We start from the raw sequence: 12,315 nt of genomic DNA on the forward strand, positions 1-12,315 counted from the left end.
GATGATCCTTGGTTCTTGGGACAGGGCAGAAGAGAAAAGGTAAATGTGTCTGGACACCTCTTTTCCCATTTCTTCCTAGAGTACGGATTGTCATTTACTGCTCATCTCTCTCGTCCTAGTACCAAAACCACACCCAGATGCAGCTGGATGCACTTGTGGTTCTGATGGTGGTGCCAAAACCCATCTGTATGACCGGTTAAGTGTGTAGAAACTAGGAGCCCTCTTTGCCAGTAAAAAGGGGTAGAATTCACCAAAAAGGAAAGTAAATGTACCCATGTGTGAGGCAGTCGTCACTATGTATTCAGGACAGATGCTGTACCTGAGGCAAAGTACCCCAATTCTAGAGCTAATTCTCTCCTTTATTTGAACCTCATCTATCATTTTCCCATGCTGATTCTTCAAAATAAGACTATAAAACACAAAACATTAAAGACTATTGATAGGACTTTACTTGCTTATAGTTCTTCTTCATAAAAGGGCAATAAACCACCCTGGCTGAGGAAGCACTGAGACTCAACATCTGCAAACTGAACCTCACAAGCACTTATTAAAAAACATAAGGCAGAGGTGGAAGATGTGCATATGGACTTTCTCTTAACATCCCACAGGGGAGCTTGCTCTAATTAATTTTCCTCCCCAAAATTAACTCTCTTGGGGTCCAAAGATCCACTCAATCTCACCTGAGGGGTTATATACTGAGTAAAGTTCAAAGGCTTCAGAGACACTGAATTGATGTTTCTAAAAATAAAAATAGGTACAACAGATGTGACTTGAGGGGAAAGCTGCAGAAATCCTTCATGCAAGAAACTCACTTGCCTCATATGGTACTTTCAGGCAGGTAGAAAGTTTATCCTGGGCCGGGTGTGGTGGCTCATGCCTGGAATCCCAGCACTTTGGGAAGCTGAGGCGGGCAGACCACCTGAGGTTGGGAGTTCGAGACCAGACTGACCAATATGGTTGAAACCCCATCTCTACTAAAAATACAAAAATTAGTCAGGTGGTAATGGTGTGCACCTGTAATCCCATGCCACCACACCTGGCTAATTTTTTGTATTTTTAGTAGACATGGGGTTTCACCATGTTAGCCAGGGTGGTCTCAATCTCCTGACCTTATGATCTGCCTGCCTTGGTCTCCCAAAGTGCTAGGATTACAGGCGTGAGCCACCACACCTGACAGATACAGCCCAATTTTATTCCTAAACTACCTGGGTTAATCATTACCTTACTGACATGGTTTTATACAGCTCTCTGCATCTTCCAATCTTACATTTAAAATTTATGATAGAAATTGGCCAGCCACAGTGGCTCATGCCTGTAATCCCAGCAATTTGGGAGGCTGAGGGAAGTGGAACACTTCAGGTCAGAAGTTCGAGACCAGCCTGGTCAACATGGCAAAACCCTGTCTCTCCTAAAAATACAAAAATTAGGCCAGGCATGGTGGCTCATGCCTGTAATCCCAGCACTTTGGGAGGCGGAGGTGAGAAGATCATGAGGTCAGGGGATCAAGACCATCCTAGCCAACACGGTGAAATCCCGTCTCTACTTAAAAAAAAAAAAAAAAAAAAAAAAATCCAAAGTTAGCTGGGTGTGGTGGCACGCGCCTGTGGTCCCAGCTACTCGGGAGGCTGAGGCAGAAGAATCACTTGAACCCAGGAGGCAGAGGTTGCAGTGAGCCAAGATAGTGTCACTGCACTCCAGCCTGGCGACAGAGCAAGACTCCATCTCAAAAAAAAAACCCCTAGCTGGGCTGGTGGTGGGCACCTGTAATCCCAGTTTCTTGGGAGGCTGAAGCAGAAGAATCACTTGAACCCAGGAGGCCGAGGTTGCAGTGAGCCAAGTTTGTGCCATGGCACTCTAGCCTGGGTGAAAGCAAGACTCCATCTCAAAAAAAAAAATTATGATAGAAATAAAGGCAAGGAAAGCCTGGGACTCCATTTTACCCCCTATCCTCCTACTGCTTTAGAATTCTTTGCTCTAATATCATTAATGGGGAGAGAGGTTCTGTCTGAAGAACTCCAACCAAACATCCTACATTTCTTCTCAAACAGGATTTGGCTAATTCACAGTGCCTGGGTTTGAGGTGACTAAAGATCCTAGAATTGGTAGGCAGATAGGCAATCTTTTTGTAAAATGTTTTAGAGCTCAAACATATGACTGAGAGATTCTGTCAGCTGGGGATACAACCAGGATAAAAGCTTACCCTTAAATCACATACATAAGGAGGGAAAAGGCAGAACAGAGCAATTTCCTTTAAATCCCTCCTCTCACTGGTAGCAACTGGCATGAACAGTCTGTGACTTTCAGCACAATAAACATAAAATGGCCAAGGGTCAACCATGACCCATGAGTGCTCTTCTCCCAATAACATGATCAATTAAGGACATGCTGACTACACAGGCAGAAGGACGCTTACTGTCCTGTCTTCTTTCCAGTCACACACTTGCACTTTTTTTTTTCTGAGATGGAGTCTCACTCTATCGCCCAGGCTGGAGTGCAGCGGTGTGATCTCGGCTCACTGCAACCTCGGCCTCACGGGTTCAAGATATTCTCATGCCTTAAACCTCCTGAGTAGCTGGGACTAAAGGTGTGCACCACCACACCCGGCTAATTTTTGTACTTTTAGTAGAGACAGAGTTTTACTGTATTGGTCAGACTAGTCTTGAACTCCCGACCTTGTGATCCACCAGCCTTGGCCTCCCAAAGTGCTGGGATGACAGGTGTGAGCCACGGTGCCCAGCCTCACTCTTGCACTTTCTATCAACTTCAAGACAAGTTTCATCATATTTTCTTTAGTCCCCCTTGGCATTAGTGAGCTATCAAACTAGTAAAAATGCACTTTTTTTTTTTTTTGAGATGGAGTCTCGCTCTGTTGTCCAGGGTGGAGTACAGTGGCACCATCTTGGCTCACTGCAACCTCCGCCTCCCGGGTTCAAGTGATTCTCCTAACTCAGCCTCCCGAGTAGATGGGATTACAGGTGCCTACCACCACGCCTGGCTAATTTTTCTATTTTTAGTAGAGACGGGGGTTTCACCATCTTGGCCAGGATGGTCTCGAACTCCTGACCTTGTGATCCACCTGCCTCAGCCTCCCAAAGTGCTGGGATACAGGCGTGAGCTAGCACACCCAGCCATAACAATGTATTTTACAAGGCAATTACATGAAATAAAAGACTGTGGATACTGAAGCATAAATAGTCTGGAAAGCCCAAAATAAAGCATCATAAATTTACCAGGTTTCCCTGTAATATGTCATATCCAACAGTTTCCTTTTCAACTCAGTTCAAATTCAGTATGCAAACACCAAAGACCACCTAATGAAAAATGGCCTGAGCCACCTGACAGGTATTGAACTTAAGGCTGCCCACGACAGCACCTGGAGTAGGAGAGGAATTCAAAGAGGAAGCTAGACTGGAGACATGTGAGAGTACATCAGCAGCATTATTGAGGGTGAGATGGAGGCTTTAAATAGAGGGAAAGGATGGGTGTGGGAAGGAAATGTTAAAAATCAGTGCAAAAATAAGCTGGAGTCAGCTCAATGGAGCTGATGGAGGATGAAAAGACACTTATGTAGCAAATGATGCTGGAAAATGTAAGGGATGAAATAGGGGAAAACTGCTTAGAAAAGAGATGATCTGGATGTTCCAGAACTTTCTCCAGAGACACTACCATAATTCCTTCTTGCCCATCTGTAGGTTTAGCACAGTAGCTTTGAGGGTACCTTCTAACTTACCCCCAAATCTCTTCTCTCTGTTCACTGTTTTTTTTTTTCATTATAAAAGGCATGCTTTGGAGTGGCTATGAATAAACAGACCAATTAGCTTTTCCTGTAGAGAATTTTTCCTACATTAATCCTTACTTAATTTTCACAGGTATCCCAGATGTTGAGAGAAGCAGCATTATGTTCATACGTCAGGCTCCTTTCCACCCGACCAAAACTTACCATGCTCTGTATTCTCAAAGTCCTAGCATATTCATCAGCTGGCATAGGCTGCAAATTAGCATAAAACTGCATTTCCTTCCAAGCTTGATGAGCCTGAAGTTTTCTTCCGAAAGGAGTAAGACTTCTGCCTGACAAAATAGAAGCCAGTGCTGCACACCCCTGAGTCTTCGTTCTCTCTTACTTGACTATTCTTGGCCCAGACAGGCTGGAATTTGCCTTAATAGCAGGGATCACCAGAGCAAGTCCCCATGGACCTGCCTATAGGTATACCCTTTGAGTAGAGAAACACCATTTCCAAGATCTTCATGACCTGATGAATAGGGTCTTTTAAACTTAAGTAAAGAAGTACTTATGGCCTCAACGTAGGCAATTCAAATCCACATTCAGTAATCAATCTGGGTTTTTTGGTCAATTTGTACAGACACTAAAAAAACAACAACAAAGAAAACATCTTAAACTTTAAAGCAGATGGCCCCTAGTTTTCTCCTTTAGTTTTGTTTGAATGAATAACCTGGGGATCTGAATATTATCAACCACATCTGGAAGTGTGTGTGCATGCACGTATGTATTTGTATGTGTGGAGGGGTACAGCCAGGAAACTGAGTTTCATGTTATATTCCTTATAAGGTAACCTGAAAGATATTAAGGGGAGAGAGGAATAAATAAAACAAGTAATTTGCACTTTTAAAGGGGTACAATAAAACAGGATTTAAAATAAATTTAATATGCTAAATACTGATGGGTAATAGCCTTCTAAATCAATGGAGAAATAAATCAGACTTTATTCTTATGTATGCTGGTAGAATCAGCAACTGCAGCATTGAAACAAATCTCTTAAGCTGGGTACAATAGCACACACCTGTAGTCCCAGCTACTTGGGAGGCTGAAGTGGGAGGAAGGCTTGAGCCCAGGAGTTTGAGTCCAGGCTGGGCAAGGTAGCAAGAGCCTATCTCTAAAAAAATAAAAATAAAAATAAATAAATAAATAAAATAAGCCTTTTAATAGTCTGGATCACATAGAAGATTATCTAAGATTATGATGGACTGTACATTAATGTCTTAAAGGACCCCCCTGCCAAAATCACCCTATTAAAAATCACACTCAGGTTTCTACCCTTGGGGTTTAGAAATTTACTTCTAATGCTTTAAAAACTCATTTTACTTCCTTTATCCTCTGATTTTTTGGGGGGAGAGAGGTTACTTCTTCTTCGACTGTAAGTCGAATTAAATTCCTCCCTTAGTTCTAGTGCCCAGGCTGAGCAGAGACACTAAACCCCCTACTTCCTCTCAATGTTCTCTTTCAGCTGCCTCAATGGTTCACCTGGCTACATTCATACTTCATTCAGAAGTCTGGAGCAGGGCCAGGTGCCGTGGCTCACGCCTGTAATGCCAGCATTTTGGAAGGCTGAGGCAGGTGGATCATTTGAGGTCAGGAGTTCAAGACCAGCCTGGCCAAAATGGTGAAGCCTCATCTCTACTAAAAATACAAAAATCAGCCGGCTAATAGTGCTGCGTGCCTCTAATCCCAACTACTTGGGAGGCTGAGGCAGGCGAATCACTTGAGCCTGGGAGGTGGAAGTCGCTGCGAGCCAAGATCAAGCCACTGCACTCCAGTCTGGGCTACAGAGAGACCCTGTCTCAAAAAAAAAAAAAAAAAAAAAAGACTGGAGCAGAAAAGAGAGATGACTGACAGGTTCTTGGAAGGTTCTGGCCCTTTGGGGTGCCAACATATAATCCATTAACACTGACATACAGTTTACAGCTGTTATAATGCCATTCTTGTATTCCTGAAAGGCTGAAATGGGGAAAAAGAGAGAAACAGACTGGCTAGAATACACAGCTCCTCTGGTAGCATTCCAGCTAAAACAAAACCACCTCACAGACATAGGTCAGAGATGCCACTGATCACTCCTAGATTTCAGTAAATATCTAGTAACTAATCATTAATGTCTGAACTTCAGTGGTGGGGACTTTCAGGCTTGGTTTTGTGACTTATCATTCCACTCTTTCCTAATAATACATCTCTCTCTTTCCTTATTAAGTTGGAGTCTGACAGAAGGAAAAATGTGTAGGGTGGAATATTGGGCATATCATGCAAATTATCATATATCAGAAGATATAATAGAAACCAAAAGGCAACATCTGTTTTCATCAAAATAGTCAATTTCTTCTCATAACTTTTCTTGCTTTTGTGATAGTTTCCTTCCAGATTGGCAAAGATTCAGGCAGGGTCCCCTAATGGTAAAATTTAGAATTAAAAAAATATTTATTGATATCTGTTTAAAAAATGTTTGGTAATCCCAACTAATCATTCAAAATGCAAACTGTAAACACGACAAGAGTAACAATTGAGTGAGTAAGCAGACTGAACAGGTGACAGACTGAGCAAGAGTGCGGGAGGGAGCAACAGAGAACAGAAGACACATGCACAAATGTGCTACAGACAGTGATAATTTGAGTGTGTAAGAATTATATTTGGACCACAGTGATTTCAATGCAACCATTTAGGAAACCTCTGGGCCAAATACTAAAACACAGGAGGAATGGACGAGCCTTCTTTGTGAGCATGCTCAGCATGTTGGCATGGAAACAAGGAAGCACAGAAGCTCTGTAGTCACAATGAATGTCTACCATTTCTAAGATGCAAAGAAATTTTCTTTCTGGTCCCTGGGTACATCATATATTGTCTTTCCATGCTTTTCTTGACCCTGGAGGACTGCAGATGCAGACGCAGATGTTCCAAAATCCCCAAAGAAACCCCTAGACAAAAATTTTAAAACCACAGTAGCAATAACACTGGGTTTGCTGGAATGCCCCTCCCTCTATCTTGGCCTATGATTTTCTTCTGGGCACCTCAACAGGAATGGTTAAGTTTTACCAATCATTTGAAAAAGCCATCACAAACTTCAGTCCCATGGTCACAGAGCTAGAGTGGATAGGGGTGAGTGTGTTTATGTGTATGTATGTGTGGCTCTGGGGATCTGGACACTGCCCCCGCTCACTTTGTAACCCTTGCCCAGAACACTGGGGTCGCTTCCACTGGAGAGACTCCACCGTAGTTCTAGAAGTGTCATTAAATACTCAGTTCACCAAAGTTGACCACCTCCATTGTCATAGGATGATGCAGCATCTGCAGAAGCGCTGTCTGCTGCCCCCTACTGATGGGGGTGGAGTGACAGGTGCGAAGTAGGCGTGGACTTTAATATTGGGTAAATGGGTCTGAAACAAGACAAGAAACATTAAACATTTAAGAGAGAGGGCTTAAACAGAAAGAGCAATGTTGCTTTTCAAAAAATCTACCAAGGGGCTCAATGAACATGAAAGCAGGGCAAAGGCTAAGCATTGGTCAAGATGTTAGAAGGCCTGGGTTCTACTTTGTTCCATCCTAGGTTATTCTAAATGACCAGAACAACTCATATAACTTTGGTACCTGCTTGTGTAATAATGCAACTGAGGAAAGACATCATACTAATTTCTTATCTTCTCCAAAAAAGGATTTCCAGTTGTATTCCCATAGCTGAAAGAAGCTACTTGAGTTTTTGGTTGTGGTGTTTTTTTGTTTGTTTGTTTTTTTGAGACAGAGTCTCATTCTATTGCCCAGGCTGGAGTGCAGTGCTGCAATCTTGGCTCACTGAAACCTCTGCCTCCTGGGCTTAAGTGACCTGCCTCAGTCTCCAAGTAGCTGGGACTACAGGTACACTCTACCAGGCTAATTTTTGTATTATTAGTAGAGAGGGGGTTTCACCATGCTGGCCAGGCTGGTCTCAAACTCCTGACCTCAACTGATCCACTCATCTTAGCCTCCCAAGTGCTGGGATTACAGGCACGAGCCACCGTGCCTGGCTAGCTACATTATAGTTTAAAATAATTTTTTTCCAAGTCATTTTGGACAATGATTTTTTTTCCTGATATTAAAAAAACTCTCACTATTCTCTTGTAACAACATGTCTAAATTAGTATTTCTGAATTCCTACTATATTCAAGGCAATTCGATAGTTAAGTGAGGGAGTAAGAGATGGTCAAGATGGGAATTCTGTTCTTGGGCATATATAGTCTAGATATGTACATAAATACTCACACCTATTGTCCCAGCACTTTGGGAGGCCGAGGTGGGTGGACTGCTTGAGCCCAGAAGCAACAGCATATTAAAGTGGAAAGGTGCTTGCTAAGTGACTTCAAGAACAGATAACAGATCTATCTCCTGAGGGTTGAGAGACAGAAGAGATTCCTGACAGCCAGGCAATCTAGGAACCCTAATATAAGCAGGCCACATAAGACGCTCTAGTTGACCTGTGGCTCTTATTCTCTTTGGTGTAGAAAAAATATGGTTGCAAGTCCTCCCTCAGTGCAATTATGCTCACAGTCCTCTATGTGTGAAGAGCGGAAGAGGAACTTAGACCAACTGGAACTCAAGGTAAGGTCTGGTACTCTTATTTGCTCAAGGCCATATGGCCAACATGGATTTTTCAAAGGTGTTTTTTGTTTTTGCTTTTGTTTTTGTGACAGAGTCTCGCTCTGTCACCCAGGCTAGACGATCTCGGCTCACTGCAACTTCTCCCTCCCAGGTTCAAATGATTCTCCTGCCTCAGCCTCCCAAGTAGCTGGGACTACAGGCATGTGCTACCACACCTGGCTAATTTTTCTATTTTTAGTAGACACAGGGTTTCACCATGTTGGCCAGGATGGTCTCCATCTCTTGACCTCATGATCTGCCTGCCTTGGCCTCCCAAAGTGCTGGGATTACAGAGGTGAGCCGTCGTACCCTGCCAGAGGTTGGTATTTTTTTTTTTTTAGATGGAGTTTCACTTTTGTTGCCCAGGCTGGAGTGCAATGGCATGATCTCGGCTCACTGCAGTCTCCGCCTCCTGGTTCAAGTGATTCTCCTTCTTCAGCCTCCTAAGCAGCTGAGATTACAGGCATTTACCACCACTCCCAGCTAATTTTTGTATTTTTAGTAGAGATGGGGTTTCACCATGTTAGCCAGGCTGGTCTTGCACTCCTGACCTCAGGTGATCCTCCCACCTCAGCCTGCCAAAGTGCTGGGATTACAGGCCTGAGCCACGGTGCCTCGCCTAGAAATTGGTATTAAGGGCCTAAATAGGCACACTGTCTTTCCTACAGCAGGTGTAAAGCAGATATTCCAGTAAATGTCTGTTGAGCAGAACAATCCCAACATACAGATTTTTCCAGCCTTTAAAAATTTCTTTTTCTGGTCGGGAGCAGTGGCTAATGTCTGTAATCCAAGTACTTTGGGAGGCTGAGGCAGTGGATCATTTGAGGTTAGTTGTTCAAGACCAGCCAGGCCAATATGGTGAAACCCTATCTCTACTAAAAATAACCAATTTAGCCAGGTGTGGTGGTGGGCACCTGTAATCCCAGCTACTCGGGAGGCTGAGGCAGGAGCATCGCTTGAATCCAGGAGGTAGAGGTTGCAGTGAGCTGAGATCATGCCACTGCACTCCAGCCTGGGCGACAGAGTGAGACTCATGGTGGATAGGGCCAAAAGAAAAGGTAAAAATCTGGGCATGGGATAGTGACTCACACCTGTAATCTGAGCACTTTGGGAGGCTCAGGTGGGAGGATCGCTTGAGGCCGCCAGAAGTTTGAGAGCAGCCTGCGCAACATAGCAAGACCTTGTCTCTACAAAATAGTTTTTTTTTTTTGTTTTTTTTTTTAGTCCAAACCTCACAATACATAATAGTTTTTTTAAGGCTAGGCATGGTGGCTCATACCTCTAATCCCAGCACTTTGGAAGGCCAAAGCAGGAAGATCACTTGAGCTCAGGAGTTTGAAACCATCCTGGGCAACGTGGTAAAATGGTCTCTCTACCAAAAATACAAAACATCAGGCTGGTGTGATAGCACACGCCTGTAGTTTCAGCAACTGGGAGGCTGAGGTGGCAGGATGGCTTGAGCCTGGGAGGCAGAGGTTGCAGGGAGCCAAGATCGAGCCACTGTACTCCAGCCTGGGTAACAGAGAAGACCCTGTCTTAAAACAAGAAAAAAAAAAAACAAGGTTTTCAAAAAATTAGCTAGGTATAGTGGTGTGTCTGTAGTCCTAGCTACTGGGGAGGCTGAGGCAGGAGGATCATTTGAGCTGAGGAGTTCAAGGCTGCAGTGTGCTAAGAAGGTGTCACTGTACTCCTGCCTGAGCAACAGAGTGAGACCTCATCTCTTAAAAGAAAAGAAAGACACAAAAGGTAAAAATCTGTCTACTTTACTTATTGTCTTAAAAAATATGAACTCCAGGAAAAGGGTTTAATGTGAAACACAGATACAAATTAAATTCTTAAATCCCATTTAACCAAACACTTTCTCTGTTATTCCTTTCTGTCCTTTAGAACAAAAATGTGGCATGTGCTTTTTCTTTCTTTTTTTCAATCTGGGAAAGTTATTAAGCCCTAGACATTATCAGAGAGACTCTGCTGGGTAGAGACCTACTTTTCTTCCCTTCAGTGGGTCTTTTCCTACTAAATTTCCATCTCTGGAACCACAGGAAAAAACTATCTGCCCTTAGGTTTGCACTCTATTTTTTGCCTTGTTAGATGTTCAAGTAAATATAAAAATCATACAAATCTAAATTTGAAGAAAAAAAAAAAAAGAGAGATAAGAAAGTGCTGAGAACACTAGAGCTGGAGAGTTATATAGCCATTTTTACCCTGAGTCTCTTGATTCCAGCCCGTGTGATTTGCTGGCAGTCATACAGTTCTATCCGCTCAAGGCTGTGACAGCTTTTCAAGTGCTCCAGGGATGCATCTGTGATTAGTGGGCAGTTGTCCAGCTCAATCACCTCCAGCTGGTCATGGGCACAGGCCCCATTTCCCAGGTGACGAATTCCATCATCTGTGATCAGCTCACAGTGAGACAGACTCTGCAGCCAAACAGAGCAAGGAAGAATGTTGAAATATCTTCCGGCATTCCTCTACCAGAGGCTTGTATAAAATTGGAAAGGAGACGTTTTGGTTTGATTTTGATGAATACGGAGCCAGCACTACATCCACATGGTGAAATTAAGAAAACTGGAGATAGCGGGGTTATGCTTTTGGAAATCAGTGATTGTGATATTTTGGTGTGTGACTCTAAATACATTTAATAAATAAATGTAATGACTATGAACTAGTTCATAAAGTAAGACAGTCTCAAAAATTACCCCTTCCTCAAATTACACTTTTCTTCTCTACAGGGACAAATGTGAATCAAGTTTTTCATTCATACTGTTTTCTGGAATTTGAACTAAATAACTCAATATCTGGTTCAGGGACATGCCCCAACAATTAATTAGCTGAAGATTTTTACAGCTGTCAGGTGTGATCATCTCATCACATCATCTCTTCATCAATATTTATTAAATCCCTGGTTCAGGGAAACTCAGAAACCTTGACCCAATTCTGGATAGCACTGTGCCACCAAACACCAAAATGAGCCTGGATACAGAACAGTCACCCAGAATGCCTTCCTCATGCCCAGCCTTCCTGAAAATAGGAACAGAACTCCCCTTAGTTAAAGCTTTGATTTGTTCCATTCTTAAGACCAGTAACATTTGATCTCAAGGTGAAGCAAATTGTATTTTGGGCCATCTCATCCCCTGGATCTCTAGAAGTTTAAACATCATTCAGGCTGGAATATGTTATCTGCAAGAGAGAACTCATAGGTTTCATGGCAGTTTTCAGTCTTCAAGAATTGATATACAAGACATTTAACTTTTTCAGTTCTTATCTCAGTTTCCTACTTCACTCAGGTACTCCTTTGGTCCTCTGTAAGCTGGCAATTTAGGGAAGCATCCTTTCCTAAAATGGCAGCCAGACACCAAGAGATGGGTTTTTGAACTACAGTATTTGCTTTTGATTAAACCCAATAAACACCGAAAACTTTCAAAGTCAAAACTTACCAATACTTGAAGTCGAGGACAGTGTATAGAAAGTTGGATTAATGTGCTATCTGTTATCTGAAAGAAATACATATGCTGATTTTAGGTATAATCCAAATAAAATCCAGAGCCATACCTGATTCTTTTTTTTTTTAAGAAAGGGTCTTGCGCCAGACACAGTGGCTCAAGCCTGTAATGCCAGCACTTTGGGACGCTAAAGCAGGCGGATCACAAGGTCAGGAATTCAAAACGATCCTGACCAACATGGTGAAACCCCATCTCTACCAAAAATACAAAAATTAGCCAGGCAAGGTGGCGCATTCCTGTAATCTCAGCTACTCAGTAGGCTGGGTTAGGAGAATTGTTTGAATCTGGGAGGCGAAGGTTGCAGTGAGCCGAGATTGCACCACTGCACTCCAGCCTAGGCTACAGAGCGAGATTCTCTCAAACAAGATAAAAATAAAAATAAAAATAAAGGGTCATGCTCTGTTGCCCAGGCTAGAGTGCAGT

The 12,315-nt window shown here is 42.9% G+C and overlaps 1 protein-coding gene and 1 non-coding gene across 8 annotated transcripts in view; one reads left to right on the plus strand and one right to left on the minus strand.

The window, feature by feature from the left end:
• The window catches only part of LOC100404404 (uncharacterized), a 46,561-nt gene that overhangs the window by 18,544 nt on the left and 15,702 nt on the right, over positions 1-12,315 (plus strand). The window contains exon 6 of the transcript XR_013535920.1: positions 8,257-8,353. This is a non-coding gene — a transcript (uncharacterized LOC100404404). The remainder of the gene's footprint in view (positions 1-8,256; positions 8,354-12,315) is intronic.
• The window catches only part of FBXL20 (F-box and leucine rich repeat protein 20), a 114,366-nt gene that overhangs the window by 1,446 nt on the left and 100,605 nt on the right, over positions 1-12,315 (minus strand). For 3 of the 7 annotated variants that reach the window (XM_078374321.1, XM_078374323.1, XM_078374319.1), the window contains 3 exons: positions 11,827-11,883; positions 10,597-10,809; positions 3,941-7,158 (listed from right to left, as the gene is read on the minus strand). In XM_078374321.1, the coding sequence (XP_078230447.1) occupies positions 7,051-7,158; positions 10,597-10,809; positions 11,827-11,883 (378 nt within the window). In that variant the 3' untranslated portion in view covers positions 3,941-7,050. Of the gene's footprint in view, positions 1-3,940; positions 7,159-10,596; positions 10,810-11,826; positions 11,884-12,315 lie in introns of those variants that run through there. The other 4 variants (XM_078374322.1, XM_078374320.1, XM_054257078.2 and 1 more) reach the window with 2 other exon arrangements.

Source organism: Callithrix jacchus, chromosome 5, assembly GCF_049354715.1.
Source record: "Callithrix jacchus isolate 240 chromosome 5, calJac240_pri, whole genome shotgun sequence".
Lineage (NCBI taxonomy): Eukaryota > Metazoa > Chordata > Mammalia > Primates > Cebidae > Callithrix > Callithrix jacchus.